General features: G+C 42.8%; 1 protein-coding gene across 1 annotated transcript in view; it reads left to right on the top strand.

Moving 5' to 3' along the window:
• Window positions 1-14,340, top strand: part of LOC138775010 (ankyrin repeat domain-containing protein 54-like) — a 17,005-nt gene extending 2,665 nt beyond the window's left edge. Inside the window, exons 2-5 of the mRNA XM_069955769.1 lie at window positions 216-368; window positions 11,233-11,338; window positions 11,427-11,538; window positions 13,985-14,340. Of these exons, the coding sequence (XP_069811870.1) occupies window positions 216-368; window positions 11,233-11,338; window positions 11,427-11,538; window positions 13,985-14,340 (727 nt within the window). The remainder of the gene's footprint in view (window positions 1-215; window positions 369-11,232; window positions 11,339-11,426; window positions 11,539-13,984) is intronic.
• Window positions 14,341-14,861: the final 521 nt, after the last annotated feature.

Genomic DNA, 14,861 nt, shown 5'->3' with positions numbered 1-14,861 from the left:
CTGTTGCAGATTAGCAATTCCCATCATGTCTGGATGCCCAAAGCTTCCTGTCCTGCAGTAGGACATAAGCTAGGTACATGGGGGCCTATGGACACGTGTAGCATGTATGTTTGGCACTTTCCCTGTACATATGCATGATGTAAACAAAGCCTATCCTTTATCTTATAAACACAGCTTTTGTGGTGACACTGATTTATTTTTTTTTTCCCCCTCAGAGAAGTAGAAAATCTCTTGAAGAATGGAGCAGACCCAAATCTAATTCTGCCTACGGGGATTGCAGCCATTCACCTTGCTTCAGGAAAGGAGAGCGAATGCGCTCTGAGATGTTTGACACTAATTCTGCAACACAGTGGAAATCCCAATGTCAGGTAGGTATGCTGGGCTAAATCTTTGTACAGCTTAGTCAGTTATTTTAACACAAACTTTGTTAAATATATTTTTAAAATTTGTTTCATTTTTCCATCTATACTATGAAATCCTGAAATTTTGCAGTTTGTTGGCCACTAGACTTAGCTGAGACTTCTTGTTACAGATAATTTTCCAGAAGTTTCCTTCTTATCAACAAAGAAAGGAGTATAATGACTGGTTACACTAGTATATAGATAACACAGACAGGAGAACAGTGACAGGTGACATCAGTATATAGATAACACAGAAAGGAGCACAGTGACAGGTGACACCAGTATATAGACAACAGACAGGAGTATAGTGACAGGTGACACCAGTATATAGATAATAGTGAACAGACAGGAGAACAGTGACAGGTGTCAAGAGTATATAAATAACGCAGAAAGGAGAAAAGTGACAGGTGACAACAGTTAAAAAAGGGGAAAAAATATATGCAGTGTAGTATACTTTAACATGGGACCTCTGCGTGATTGATATTACTAAAGGTGTCTGTTGTATGAAAAATGATTTAGCTTTTACTAGATAAATGGACAAAACATTGTAAACTGCAGTTTTACCACTTAAAGTGTCACTGTCGTTTAATTTTTAATTTATTTTTCTCTTCTCGCCCTATGACGGCACCCCTGGAGAGGACCACCTCCTACTCCCATTGGACAGGAAACAGAACACTGGACCTTAAAAGAATCGCCTCCTCTCACCAACACCAGTTACTGTTTCCTGTCCCAGGGGAGCAGGACATGGAGGACCTTTCATAGGGCTGGGGATCACCGGCATAGCGGCTTACCGGCTCCCGAGGCGTCCGAACCTGAAGACTGATGCCCGTCCAGCACCTCCACTTGATCGGGCCCCGCGAGTCCTCCCGGCCCCTCTGGCGTCCTTCCAGGCGAGTACTGCGGCCGGTGTGCGCATGCGCAAACAGGGGGACGTGATGACGTCAGACGCGGCGTCCCCACGTGTTGCGGCGCACTCCCGGAAGCCGTGATGACGCCGGACGGTGCTTCCGGAGGGGGAATGTCCCTATAGGCCTTGTTCAATAGGCCCAGGCCTCTGCCTGCCGGGATGAGACTGCAGGAGGGTGTGCCGCATCAGCGCCGCGGCGGGGTCAGCCAGCCCTAGGTGCGTTTTGGCGCCATATTTAAACAAGACAGCAAGATGGCTCAGAGTGCTTTGCACTTGCATAGTGAGCCTGCTGCTAAGTTTTGGTTGCTGTGCTTTTGCTGTGCCAGCTGTGGGACCTAAGACCAATCCTGGGTCAGATGGAGTCCCAAGGCGCTGAACAATCCCAGACCTCTGCTACTGAAAATCCAGCGGTATGGTGGGGTAAGAGGGGTTCTCCCCATATCATATTAATTTACACTATCTTATCAGAATGTTATGGTTTATATTTTAGGAGGGATCCTCTAAAAAGGAGCGTACTAAGATTAAAGAGTGTCCGGTCTGCAGAAAGAGGCTTAGTAGTACATACAATAAGACCTTGTGCGGGGGGTGCATGAACCGAGTATTAGAAGATCAAGGACCATCCTTCATTAGAAACATGAGGGACATGGTTAGGCGAGAAATCAGGGTAGGTAGCAGTATCTTGTAGCATCACTTGATTTCCTCCTTTTAGACTCCCCCCTACCAGGGTGCTTATTGTTGTATTTCTGCAGGCTTCCTTACCTTCTCGCTCTACTTCCTCTGAGACTCCTGAAGTCAGTGTAATCCCCCCTCCTGACTCACAGCCACTTGTAGTTGCGGGACAGAGTCAGCATATGGATCCTTCTCCAATAAATGAGGAAGATCAGGATCAATCAGTTGGGGTGGACGATCAGGGCGAATTAGTCTCCGAACCAGAGGAGGCCTCAGGAGAGGAATCGGCGGGGTCCTTGTTCCCGACTGAATGTATAGACTCTCTCATTAAAACCGTCAGATTGACTATGGAAATAGATGACACTCCTCAACCAAGATCCGTACAGGACATAATGTTTGAGGGGTTAGCTCCAAAGAAAAAATTGGTGTTTCCAGTACACTAGAGTATTAAGACACTTATTTGCCACGAGTGGCCCAATCCAGATCGAAAATTCTTTATCCCTCGGGCCGTAAGTCTGGTGTTAAATCCATCTATCTTTGAATTATACTACGTGATATAACACTTGTATTGATTCTAACCTTTCTTATTTCTAGTACAAAAGGAAATATCCTTTCAGTCAGGAGGACTGTGAATCCTGGGAGGGGGCTCCCAAGATAGATCATCCGGTTACAAAAATCTCTAAGAAGAACGCTCTACCCTTTGAGGACACAGCGGTGCTAAAAGACCCTCTAGATAAAAGGGCTGACATCTACTTGAAAAAGTCTTGGGAGGCCTCTACATCTGCATTCAAGCCTTTAATTGCGACTACTTCAGTGGCTAGATCACTTAAAATGTGGATGACTGAACTTAAAGATAAAGTCAAAGAAAGTAATCCAAGTCAGGAATTTAACCAGGCATTTACTACAATAGACAATGCAGTATGGTTTATTGCAGAAGCGTCGGCAGACGCCTTAAAACTATCAGCACGGTCAGCTGCCCTTTCAAACTCAGCCCGAAGATCTATATGGGTAAAGGAGTGGAAAGGTGATACCACATCTAAGACCAAGTTATGTGGAGTCCCGTGCGAAGGGAAGCTTCTATTCGGGTCAGCCCTGGAATCTATCCTAGAAAAGGCCTCGGACAGAAAGAAGGGGTTTCCCCTTATACCCCAACAAACCAGTAGATCATTCAGGGGAAAAGGTAGGAGGCCAAGGGGTGGAGGTTCCAGTGGTAGAAAAGATTGGCGACCTCAGAAGAAGAATAAGGGGTTTCTCTTTCCCTCTTCTGACAAGAAAGCTCCTCAATGACATAAGGTCCCTGTGGGAGGGTGTTTGGCTTGTTACTTTTCACAGTGGTGTACGATTTCTGGTAGCACTTTTGTGTTGGATACAATAAAGTTTGGCCTTAAAATCTCCTTTTCATCCTCCCCAGGGGAAAGATTTGTATGCACTGAACTATCATCAGACCCAGACAAACACATGGCTCTTCTAGCTAAGGTTCGTTCCCTTTTAGACAAAAAAAGTATTTATCCCAGTTCCCAGGGAGCAAAGGGGAATAGGATTCTACTCCACTTTGTTTCTTGTGAAAAAGCCCAATGGTTCTTATAGGACTATAATTAATCTCAAACCACTTAACAGGGCCCTTACATACGAGAGGTTCAGAATGGAATCGATATCCTCAGCCATTCTTAATCTCTCAGAGAACTGCTTTATGGCCACCATCGATCTCAAGAGATGCTTATTACCATATTCCTATGCATCCTGACCATTACAGATTTCTGAGAGTAGCAGTAAATATGGGCGCAGAGATTTCACATTTCCAATTTACAGCCATGCCGTTTGGAATCTCCCAGGCTCCCAGAGCATTTACCAAAGTAATGGCGGAGGTCATGGCACATGTCAGGGAAAGAAATATCATCATTATCCCCTACCTTGATGACTTTCTAATTATTAACAATTCTCTAGTGGCCCTGGAGACAGATATTAAATTCGTAGAGTCAGCTTTTTTCTTTCTAGGATGGGAAGTCAATGAGGAAAAATCCAATAAAACACCTAGCCAGCGGTGTAAGTTCCTGGGAATCTACCTAGACTCCAGGGTTCAGAAATCCTTTCTCCCAGAGAATAAGATTTTACAGGTCCAGACGAGAATCAGACAACTCTCTGCTAATCCCCTTACTACTGTGAGATCAGCCATGTCATTGTTAGGACTACTAACATCTTGTATCCAGGCAGTACCGTGGGCACAATATCATACCAGAAGGCTCCAATATCAAATTCTGTCTGAATGGGATGGTGTAACTGATTCCCTAGATTTCCCTCTTCTTCTATCTCCACAGACTTTAAGATCCCTGTCCTGGTGGGAGCAACGGGAACATCTAGACAAGGGTCTTCCATGGAATATTACAGAAGTAAAGACCACTACAACAGATGCCAGTCCTTCTGGATGGGGGGCTCATACAGGACCCCTTCTTCTACAAGGAAAATGGAGCCCGGAGGAAGCCAGGGAATCCCAGAACGTACAAGAGTTAAGAGCCGTTTTTCTCTCTTTAGTACAGGCACTGCCAGAGCTTCAAGGGGAAAACGTAAGGGTGCTATCAGACAATGCGGCAGTAGTAGCCTACCTCAATCATCAGGGTGGAACCAGGTCAACCGACCTGATGAGGATCACGCACCACATCTTCAGGTTAGCAGAACCCCATTTTCTTTCTCTGACAGCGCTACACCTGAGAGGAGTGGACAATGTAACAGCGGATTTCCTCAACAGGAACAAGTTAAAGCAGGGAGAATGGGAGCTATCCCAAGAAATTTTTCATCAAATCTGCAGGCTCTGGGGGACCCCAAAGACAGACCTATTTGCCACAAGGACAAACAGGAAAGTACGAGAGTTTTATTCCCTGCCTCAAAAGGACAACCCCACAGCCATAGATGCCCTAGCACAGAACTGGGAAAGCGATCTCCTTTACGCCTTTCCACCAATCAGGCTTCTACCTCGGGTAATACGCAAGATCAGGCAGGACAAAGCAGATGCCATTCTAATTGCACCCTTCTGGCCCAGAAGGGTGTGGTTCGCCTGGTTGTGGAGATTATCGATAACAGACCCCTGGGTGCTTCCAGAAAGACGGGATCTCCTTCACCAGGGACCAGTACTTCACCCGACAGCGCAGAACCTTCACTTGACAGCTTGGCGTGTGAAAGGCAGCTTTTGATTGACAGAGGGCTATCTCCTCAAGTTATATCCACACTTTTGGCCAGCCGAAAGAGGGTGACATCAGCAATCTATCTGAGAACTTGGAAGGCCTTTTGCAGATATGTGAATCAGCCGATCAATGTGATTGCTCCTCCTAATATCCCACTGATTCTGGACTTTCTTCAGGAGGGTCTTAACAAGAACTTGAGACCAAGCACTATAAAGGTTCAGGTATCAGCCCTTAGTGCACTATTCGATTTCAGACTGGCTGAACATCCATGGGTCAAGAGATTCACAAGAGCTGCCACTAGACTGGCTCCCAGTATAAAATCCAGAGTCCCTCTTTGGGACTTAAATGTAGTTCTGTCAGGACTGACCATTTCTCCATTTGAGCCAATGTTAAGAGTTACCAATCAAACTACTATCCTGGAAACTCGCCTTTCTGCTTGCTATCACATCAGCCAGAAGGGTTAGCGAAATCGGGGCCTTCTCTATCATCCCTCCATACATGACGATTAGGGACGACAGAGTTATCTTATCTTATCTCCTGACCCGCCTTTCTTCCCAAGGTGGTGTCCAATTTCCACAGGTCCCAAGAGGTAGTTCTTCCCTCATTCTGTAATAATCCATCTAATGACAGAGAAGCAGCCTTTCATACACTGGATGTTAGACGTATCTTATTACACTATCTTGACGTGACTAGAGATTGGAGACAGACTGACAATCTCCTCATATCCTTTCAGGGGAAGAACAGGGGTAAGGCAGCTACCTCGCAGACCATCGCCAGATGGGTGAAACAGGCTATTGGGGAATGCTATAAAATCAGTGGGAGGGATATCCCGATAGGGTTTGGAGCACACTCAACCAGATCAGTAGCCACTTCCTGGGCAGAGAGGGCATCTGTCCCACTAGAACAGATCTGTAGGACCGCTACTTGGAGTACTCCACACACCTTCTTTAAACATTATAGGCTACAACTGTCCTCAACAGAGGATTTGGCGTTTGGTAGAAGAGTGCTTCACACAGTAGTCCCTCCCTAGGCGGGGAAAAAAAATTCCTAATCTAATCTCCAGGGGTGCCATCATAGGGCGAGAAGAGAAAACAAGAATTACTAACCGGTAATGTCTTTTCTTTGAGCCCATGACGGCACCCCGCCTAATACCCGCCCTCTAAAAGATCTGACATACCTTGACTGAGTTAATGTATGTTTAATGTATATACTTTATTTAAAAAAAATAAAAAAAATAATTATATATATATATAATATATATATATAATTATGACATAGATTGTATTCTACGTTGTGTTTGTTAAATATTCGCTCCTAGGATCCTTGCTAAAAACTGGTGTTGGTGAGAGGAGGCGATTCTTTTAAGGTCCAGTGTTCTGTTTCCTGTCCAATGGGAGTAGGAGGTGGTCCTCTCCAGGGGTGCCGTCATGGGCTCAAAGAAAAGACATTACCGGTTAGTAATTATTGTTTTTTTGCAGAAATCAATAGTACAGGCCATTTTAAGAAACTTTGTAATTGGGTTTATTAGCCGAAAAATGCATTTTTATCATGAAAAAGCAGTTTGAAGCCCTCACCCCTGTCTTCATGGTTGTCTTATGGAGAGGGGAGGGGTTGAGGGAGATGAGGCACCAAAAAAGGACAAAACAGGACACAGTTAATTTACAGCGACATCACCGAGCTATCTCCTCTAAAGTCAGCACAGACCTCTCTGACCTCTGAATACGGGCTTTCACACAGGTCCTACTGTGTAATCCTTCTCTGCTCTCTGCTGGCGACTAATCTCCCTCCTCACCCCTCATAGGTTAGAGTAGATTTCCTGATAATGAGCAGCAGAATGAGAGGGAGGTGGGGACCTGGGGAAAGTCTTTTTGAATGCAGATAATGGCATATTTGCATAATAAACCCAATTACAAAGTTTCTTAAAATCAGTGACACTTTAAGGACCAGGCTAGTTTTCATTGTCACTTTTTTTTTTTTTTTTTTTTGCTCCTTGTTTTTGAGCTCTTATTTTTTTGAGACACCAACTGTATTTAGCAATAAAACAGGTCAGGCGGTGATTTTCCATCTGTCAGTGATCTGTTGGGAGACCCACATACCGGCAGTCAAACCCACCGCAAGCAGTATGGATGGTCGACAAAAGTATAATGTGTATAGGGACTTAATATCTGTGCTATTCATCTACTGGTAACACCTTTCATTGTTAAAGGGAACCTGTCACCCCCCGTGCCGGGGTGACAGGCTCCCATCCCCCCCGCTAGAGCCCCCTATACTTACCTGATCATGCGGGATCCCGCTTCTTGATCTCCCACGGTGACTGAGATTTCAGCGCCCGAAGCCCGGCACGCGCGCTCTCCTGAGATGAGTCCGACGCTCATAGAGAATGAATGGAGCGTCGGACTCTATAAACTTTTAAAGTAAGGGCTGAATGGACATTGCTAATGAGAGATATAGAGATGTATACACACAGTCCATGCTGCACTGTGTAATAGGGTTACAATTAATATCAGGCTGTCTAATGAGGCCCCAAAGCAAAACTATTGTGACTCAGCCCTAGCAATCTTGGGCAAAACTATAGGGGGGATTAAAAAGGAAATCTAAAATTACCAATGGAAGATTTACCAATGGACATAAGTATTCAAGCCTTTTGCTGTCACCTGAAATTTAGCTCTGTAGCCTCCCCATTTCTCTTGGTCATCTTTAGAGATGTTTCTACACCTTAATTGCAGTCACCGGTGGTAAATTCACATAGGGCCACTGATCCTAGGAATGTCACTGCTGACATTTGGCCTGTGTAAAACGAAAAATGAAAAAATGTTCATTCATTGGCTGATTTGGATTTTTTGTGCAGCCTATTCAATGCATCATTGTGCACAGCACATCTCCATGTCTGGAGTAAACAGGCACTGCTCATCACAAGACCGTCTGGAGAGACCTAATAAATGGCTGTCCATCGACTGTCCCTGTTCAACCTGTTAGAGCTTGAGAAGATCCCTAAATCTACAAACCTTTTGGTATTATACCAAAGAAGACTGGAGGCTGTAATCTCTCCTGCAGCTGCACATTTTGCGAAGGTGTTTGGGAACATCCTTGCAGAATATGCGAACTGACCAGATTGCTTGTTGTCCAGTGGTTTACAAATCGTAATAACTTATACTCACCGTTTATTCTTTAACATAAGAGACAACGGATCAATATAGAACAAACTGTGAAGACCTCTAATGTAAATGAGACTTAACTTTTATTATTAATGTTAAAAACTGTGCGATAAGTAATATAATTTTAAAAACATGAAGCAATAGAGAGAATCCTTTACTGGTTCAAGTGAACCTTGACAGTGTATAATGGTGGCTTGGCAAATAGGACTGGATATACCAGAATAATATCCTAAAGTGCTGTAATGCCACAGGAGGGAGTCACTGAATTTTTTTGAATTTACCACAGAAACTGGGATAAGCATAAAACACCCCATTCTGTAAAGACTTCCTCCCTATTGCGTCCCTTTAGAGATGGTAAGTGTTAGCAAACTAAGTAGCTCTATAGTACTAGTTGCAATATCTTTCATGGGTTGATGTCAAACGAGGTAGGGGGGTATATGCTACCCATTGACCAGATATCATATCCCCGTTTGAACCCTTATGGATTCACAACTAAACTATTGGTCTGCAAATGCAGTCTCAATTTACAATAAGTACATATACAGTGATCTGCTCGGCTACTCATAAAGCAAGTTTCCAAGGTATTGAAAAACTCTGTGCGCTGTCACCACCAGGGCCCTGTTTATTTGGAAATGTATAATACCCAATAATCAGATGGAATTAGTTTTAGTTTGCTAAGTCTATGTTTGTAAGTAAATAAATAGATCGTCTGGCTATAGAGCGGGTAGGTGTAGGGGGACCACTGCCCATGCAATACTCTGAAAGCGCCAAACCCGGTAGCCTTAGATCATATAAATGTAAGATACTATTTGACATTTAAACAAAAGGGACTAATAATCAAAGTGTGATATCGTGTCCGGCTTCAGGCCGGCTGAGCCGGTACACGAATATAGTCTGTGCCGCTGCCGCTATACGATAAGGATGCTCATTGATTCTATTGTCTGTCTAAAAACAACATATAACAAACATCCGCCACCTAACCCCAACGTTTCGCCACATACACTAGTGGCTTTCTCAAGAGGATTTCTATAATGACCGGCGCCGCATACTGCGGTAATATTTAAACCAAAGTCTCATAATTGGGTCGCAGGAGGAGTGTGCTCCTCAAATTTTAATAGACCAATGAAAGCAGCTCGATTTGACTGGCATTTACATATGCCTATTAGAATCCCTCCAATGCTAATTAGCTAACCAACTAGAATCACTCTTGGTTGGAACTACGTCTAACAGTTATGACGTCATGTTATCGCGGAAAAAGAGCAAATCTCGCAGTTGCGCTATGTTGATTGACAACTGCGCATGTTTTTAGACAATCAAGAGGCGATTGTGAAATGTATTGCGCATGTCACGGTACTTAGAAAAAAGTTCTTTCCAATATAAGATCATTGCGCCTGAGTGAGAACTTAGATAGATGTGAACTTGACTAAGTGTGCTAGTACGCATGCATTCTTTAACCCCTAGACGACCCTGGACGTAGGGTTACGTCATGGAAGTCTGTCCCCAGACGACCCATGACGTAACCTTACGTCCTGGGTGTTTTTCCCGCTTCATAGCAGGTGGGGGCCGGCTGCAATCAGCAGCCGGGACCTCACCGGTAATGACACGCTGCAGCGATCGCGCTGCCGCGTGTCATTAACCGGCGTTTAAGTGTAAGTGACAGGGGGGAGTCCCCTGTCACTTACTGATCGGGACCCCCGCAGTCTGACTGCGGGGGTCCCGATCGTTGAAACAGGCCGCCGGAGGTCTCTTACCTGCCTCCGTGCGGTCCGATCGGCGATCTGCTACACTGAGCCTGCACAGGCAGGCTCAATGAGCAGATCGCCGATAACACTGATCAATGCTATGCCTATGGCATAGCATTCATCAGTGAAGAAATCAAAGTACTGTATGTAGAAGTCCCCCAAAGGGACTTCAAAAGTGTAAAAAAAAAAAAGTTCAAAACTCTAACACACTACCCCAAAACCCCTCCCCCAATAAGTCTAAATCACCCCCCTTTCCCATTATATAAATAAAACATATAAAAATGAATAAATAGATAAACATATAATATACCGTAGCGTGCGTAATTGTCCGATCTATTAAAATATAACAAGCGCCATTGCGACCGGTAAACGGCGTACACGAAAAGAGGGGAAAAAGTGCGCAGATTACCGATTTTATGTTACATTATATATTTAAAAAAATCAATAAAAAGTGATTAAAACGTCCGATCTTCACAAATATGGTATTAATAAAAACTAGAGATCATGGCGGAAAAAATGACACCCCATACAGCCCCGTAGGTGAAAAAATAAAACAGTTATAAGCGTCACAATAGGCCCATTTTATTAATATTTGATTGCCAAAAAAAGGATTTCATAAAAAAAATACATATATAACATTAGAGAATCTGTGTAACCTGCATATGGTTGTGTTTGGACTGACCTATAGAATAATAGTGTCATGTCGCTGTTACCATATAGTGCATTACGTAGACACAGGAACCCCTTAAACGTTACCATATTGCATTCTTATTTACGATTTCACCTATTTATATCTTCATAAATAATATATTTGGAATTCCATCATACATGTTATGGTAAAATGAATGACGCCATTACAAAGTACAACTATTCCTGTAAAAAACAAGCACTTACATGGCTTGTAGATAGAAAACTGAGAGTGCTAGAGCTCTTAGAAGGGGAGGAGGGAAAAACGAAAGCACTAAAATCAAAATTTGCGCGGTCCACTGGGTCATTTTGGGCCTGGTCCTCAAAGGGTTAACATATTACAAGTTTATGAGGTTTGGAAACATTTCACTGGTTTATTATTTTAAAGAAAACAATTATTGCATGTTTGTTCTATTTCTAGCACGTGGCTAACCTCTGGTGTGTGTGTGTGTGTGTGTGTGTGTTTATTTTTATTTTATTTTATTTTTTTTTTAGGTCTACTGATGATCTGACCCCTGTGCATGTAGCAGCTTCTTGGGGGTGTTGTAAGGCTCTTATTTTCTTACTACGTAAAGGTGGAGACCCTACTATTCAGGATCAGGTAACTTTGTTTTCCCTAAGTGAAGTACATTTTTCTTGAATTCCTTTGCTGTTGATAGACTTTCCCATCATGTCTTTTTATATTGCAGGATGGAAACACAGCACTAGACTTTGCCTTGATGGAGAATAACAGGAGGTGTGTTGTTACTCTTCAGGAATATAAAGAGAGAGTATCTGATCAATTGGCAGATGAAATACATGGTAAAATTTGTTCTTTTGGGTAGATAGTCTATTAATTTCTCTATATAGATTAATTTAGATAAGCTTATGAATATTTGATCCTTTTATTTCTATAAATTTGGGTGCTACCTTTTGTTGCGTTGTGTTAGCAAGTCGTGTGTGTGTGTTTTTTTTTTTTTTTTTTAAAGACTGCTGCAGCAGTAGCTTCAGTTAGCAGAAAAAGAAGTTTTATTGTGCCGTGTGAAGGGCGGCAACTACTCATCTGAGCAGGGAGCCGCCCGTGACTAGTCACTAATTCGAAATTCGATTCGAATAACACCCGATATTCGTATATTCGAACGAATATCGAATCCCATTATAGTCTATGTGAGAAAAATACTTGGGACCTGGAAATCAATATTCAACCACTAGGAGGTCATCAAGTGCACAATGACACCTCAGGAGATGATGCCAACACCTCTGGAATATATATAGGACAGCAGGGGAAGCATGCCTGGGTGCATCTAACACTAGTGATGCACGAACATCCCAATTTTCCCAAGTGTACACCGAAGATTCACGAACAAATTATGAATGTAAAGTAGAAGCGTACTTCTTGGTCTAGCAGTATGCACTTGCGTACTTATCAGGTCAGGTGCAGTGTAAAATACGTAATAATGAAAATTAACACTAACTACAAATCCGTAGTAGCAAGATAACAGGTATTATCCCCCCTCACAGTATACAGCTGTATACCAGATTTATAATTGTTTTCTTAACACAATAAAATTTAAAGAGCTGCTCAACGCATTTACAGGACGCAGACTGCGCAAATCAGTAGTAGCAAGATAACAGCTATTATCCCACACTCACAGTATACAGCCGTATACACTATCAGATGTCTAAACGCACTGCCTGTCTCACAACAGCTTCTAAATATATGGTTTTTATACTTTTAGCCCTAACAAGGGCTTTTGGGGGTCCCTTCCTACCTAACTTCACCTAAAAGCTTTCTCTACCTGGTATACAGTCTGTCCCTCTCTAGCTTCAACCAGCAAATGACACAAATCTGAAATCACTATTCTTATGCTCAGGAGGTGATGTAGTTTAGCCAGCCAATCACAGTTATTTTATTTTATTTTTTTAAAGTCCTGCCTATTCCTAGTGCCTGTCCCTCCCCCATGCATGTTTAGTGGCTGGAAAAAAGCGCTTGTGGGGCGGGGGGGGGGGGGTGTTTGGAAGGGTGAATCGAATTTTTACTGCGTTGGCGTTCGAATATTTGAATGCATTTGAATAGCGTACTATTTGATCGAATAGTATTTGTTCATCACTAGTGGAGACTTAAAGGCCATTCCTGCTCCGCTGGGAATCCTGGAAGGAAAGAATATGCAAATAGCTCTCAGAACACTTAGGGATGTCACTTTTTCCTAAGTGTTGTGAGGGCTAATTTGCACATCCTTTCTTTTAACATTAAAGCGACTCTGTACCCACAATCTGACCCCCCCCCAAAACCACTTGTACCTTCGAATAGCTGCTTTTAATCCAATGTCTGTCCTGTGGTTTGTTCGGCAGGTGATGCAGTTATTGTCCTAAAAAACAACTTTTAATCTTGCAGCCCCGTGCCAAAAGGGGGTATCTGTGCCCTAACTTTGCACCACCCCTCCGTCCCTCCTCCCCACCCTCTTCATCATTAGGAATGCCACTGGAACATTTTCTCCATGCTGAACATTGCATTGCTTAACGATCCAGCCCATGTGCCTGGCTGACACAGGTGGGGAATAGGAGGCAATCTGCCTGGAGCATTCCTAAAGATGAGGAGGGTGGAGAGGGGGGGAAAAGGGGTGGTGCAAAGTTAGGGCATAGATACTCCCGTTTGGCACGGAGCTGCAAGTTTAAAAGTTGTTTTTTAGGACAATAACTGCATCACTTGCCGAACGGACCCCAGGACAGATCTTGGATTAAAAGCAGCTATCCGAAGGTACAAGTGGTTTGGGGGGGTCAGATTGTGGGTACAGAGTCGCTTTGGGTAACTCATCCAACTGTTATTTCTCCCTATACACAAGAATGTTTGGCACTAGAACCGGTCTCTCTTCAGGCAGTGAAAACCCATTACACCAGGCCCTTCCCTCCACCTACATAATCTGTCGATTGTGAGGCAAGAGGCCATCGTACACCTTATACTGTTTGGCTGACTTAAGTATAAAATAAAAAGTTTTGTCTATTTGTAGTTGACCATCTTTAGAAATACAGTCTTAAAAAAGCATCTTTGAGACTAACTGTATATTAATAGTGTATATAAATACAATTTTAAACTATGGCTAATAGCAATTCACACAGAGCATCTATAACTATTATATTTAGTAAAATTTATTATTCTTTACCTTTTTTTTGTTTTTGGAGTATGTTTATCTATATATTGCAAAAGACTTGATGTGTGTGAAATCTTAGGTGGTACTATCTTATTTTAATCCCCTGATTTTCTCCACAGGATGTCACAAGAATTGTTCCTCTTTACCTGATGATGATATCATAGGAATGAGCTGCATTACGCTACTACTTGAGTCGACCTATAAAGAGTCTCCCTTAAGCAGTACCAAAATATCTCTCATGTCTGTTCCTCAAACGGTGACACCAGTGAATCACATGGATGATACAGAAACCTCAGCTCCAGGGGAAATGTACTTTTTATCTACAAAAGGTCAATGCAGAAAAGAAGAAATTGGCTATAGTGCTGAAATAATGAAAGAAATATGTGAATTAAAGCCAATGGGAGCAAAAGGAGCTGTTCCGGTAACTAGGACGTTAAAAGTAATCACTGTAGTGAATCTAATTCTACAGACATAACCTTGGAGAACTCTCCCAAAAGCAAAATAATTAAGACTCCTCACTTGGTTGATCACAATTGTGAAACCAATACTAGATATATAGTAAATGAGGCAAGCACGCTGAACAATCCTGTAAGCAGCAGTATGGAATCAACAGTACAGCATGATTTGAAAAGTAACAGAGTATTTAACTTTAATCACCGTACAAAAGATTTTAATGTTTTTGGCAAACTTGGATTGGATGTAACCTCTCCAGACCATGCTTACACCTACAGCAAAGAATGCATTGAAGATGACATGGATAAGACTTTGATTGTATGTGGAAATACTACTGAGTGTGAAGTTAAGCATAAGTACAGTGACTGTAACACAAGCCTATGGAATAGTGGTGATAAAAAGTGGGTGTTAAATGGAACAGACAGTTCCTTTAAGGATTCAAATGGTATCTGTAGCCAGAGCAAAGATGAGGCACCAGGCCTTTCAAAGACCTGTACAGACAAAACCATGAATGTTGAACATCCATTGAAAGAAGATAAGCTA

The sequence above is a fragment of the Dendropsophus ebraccatus genome, unplaced genomic scaffold (genome assembly GCF_027789765.1).
Source record: "Dendropsophus ebraccatus isolate aDenEbr1 unplaced genomic scaffold, aDenEbr1.pat pat_scaffold_1242_ctg1, whole genome shotgun sequence".
NCBI lineage: Eukaryota > Metazoa > Chordata > Amphibia > Anura > Hylidae > Dendropsophus > Dendropsophus ebraccatus.
Note: the sequence above shows the minus strand (reverse complement) of the source record. Positions and strands in the feature narration are given on the sequence as shown.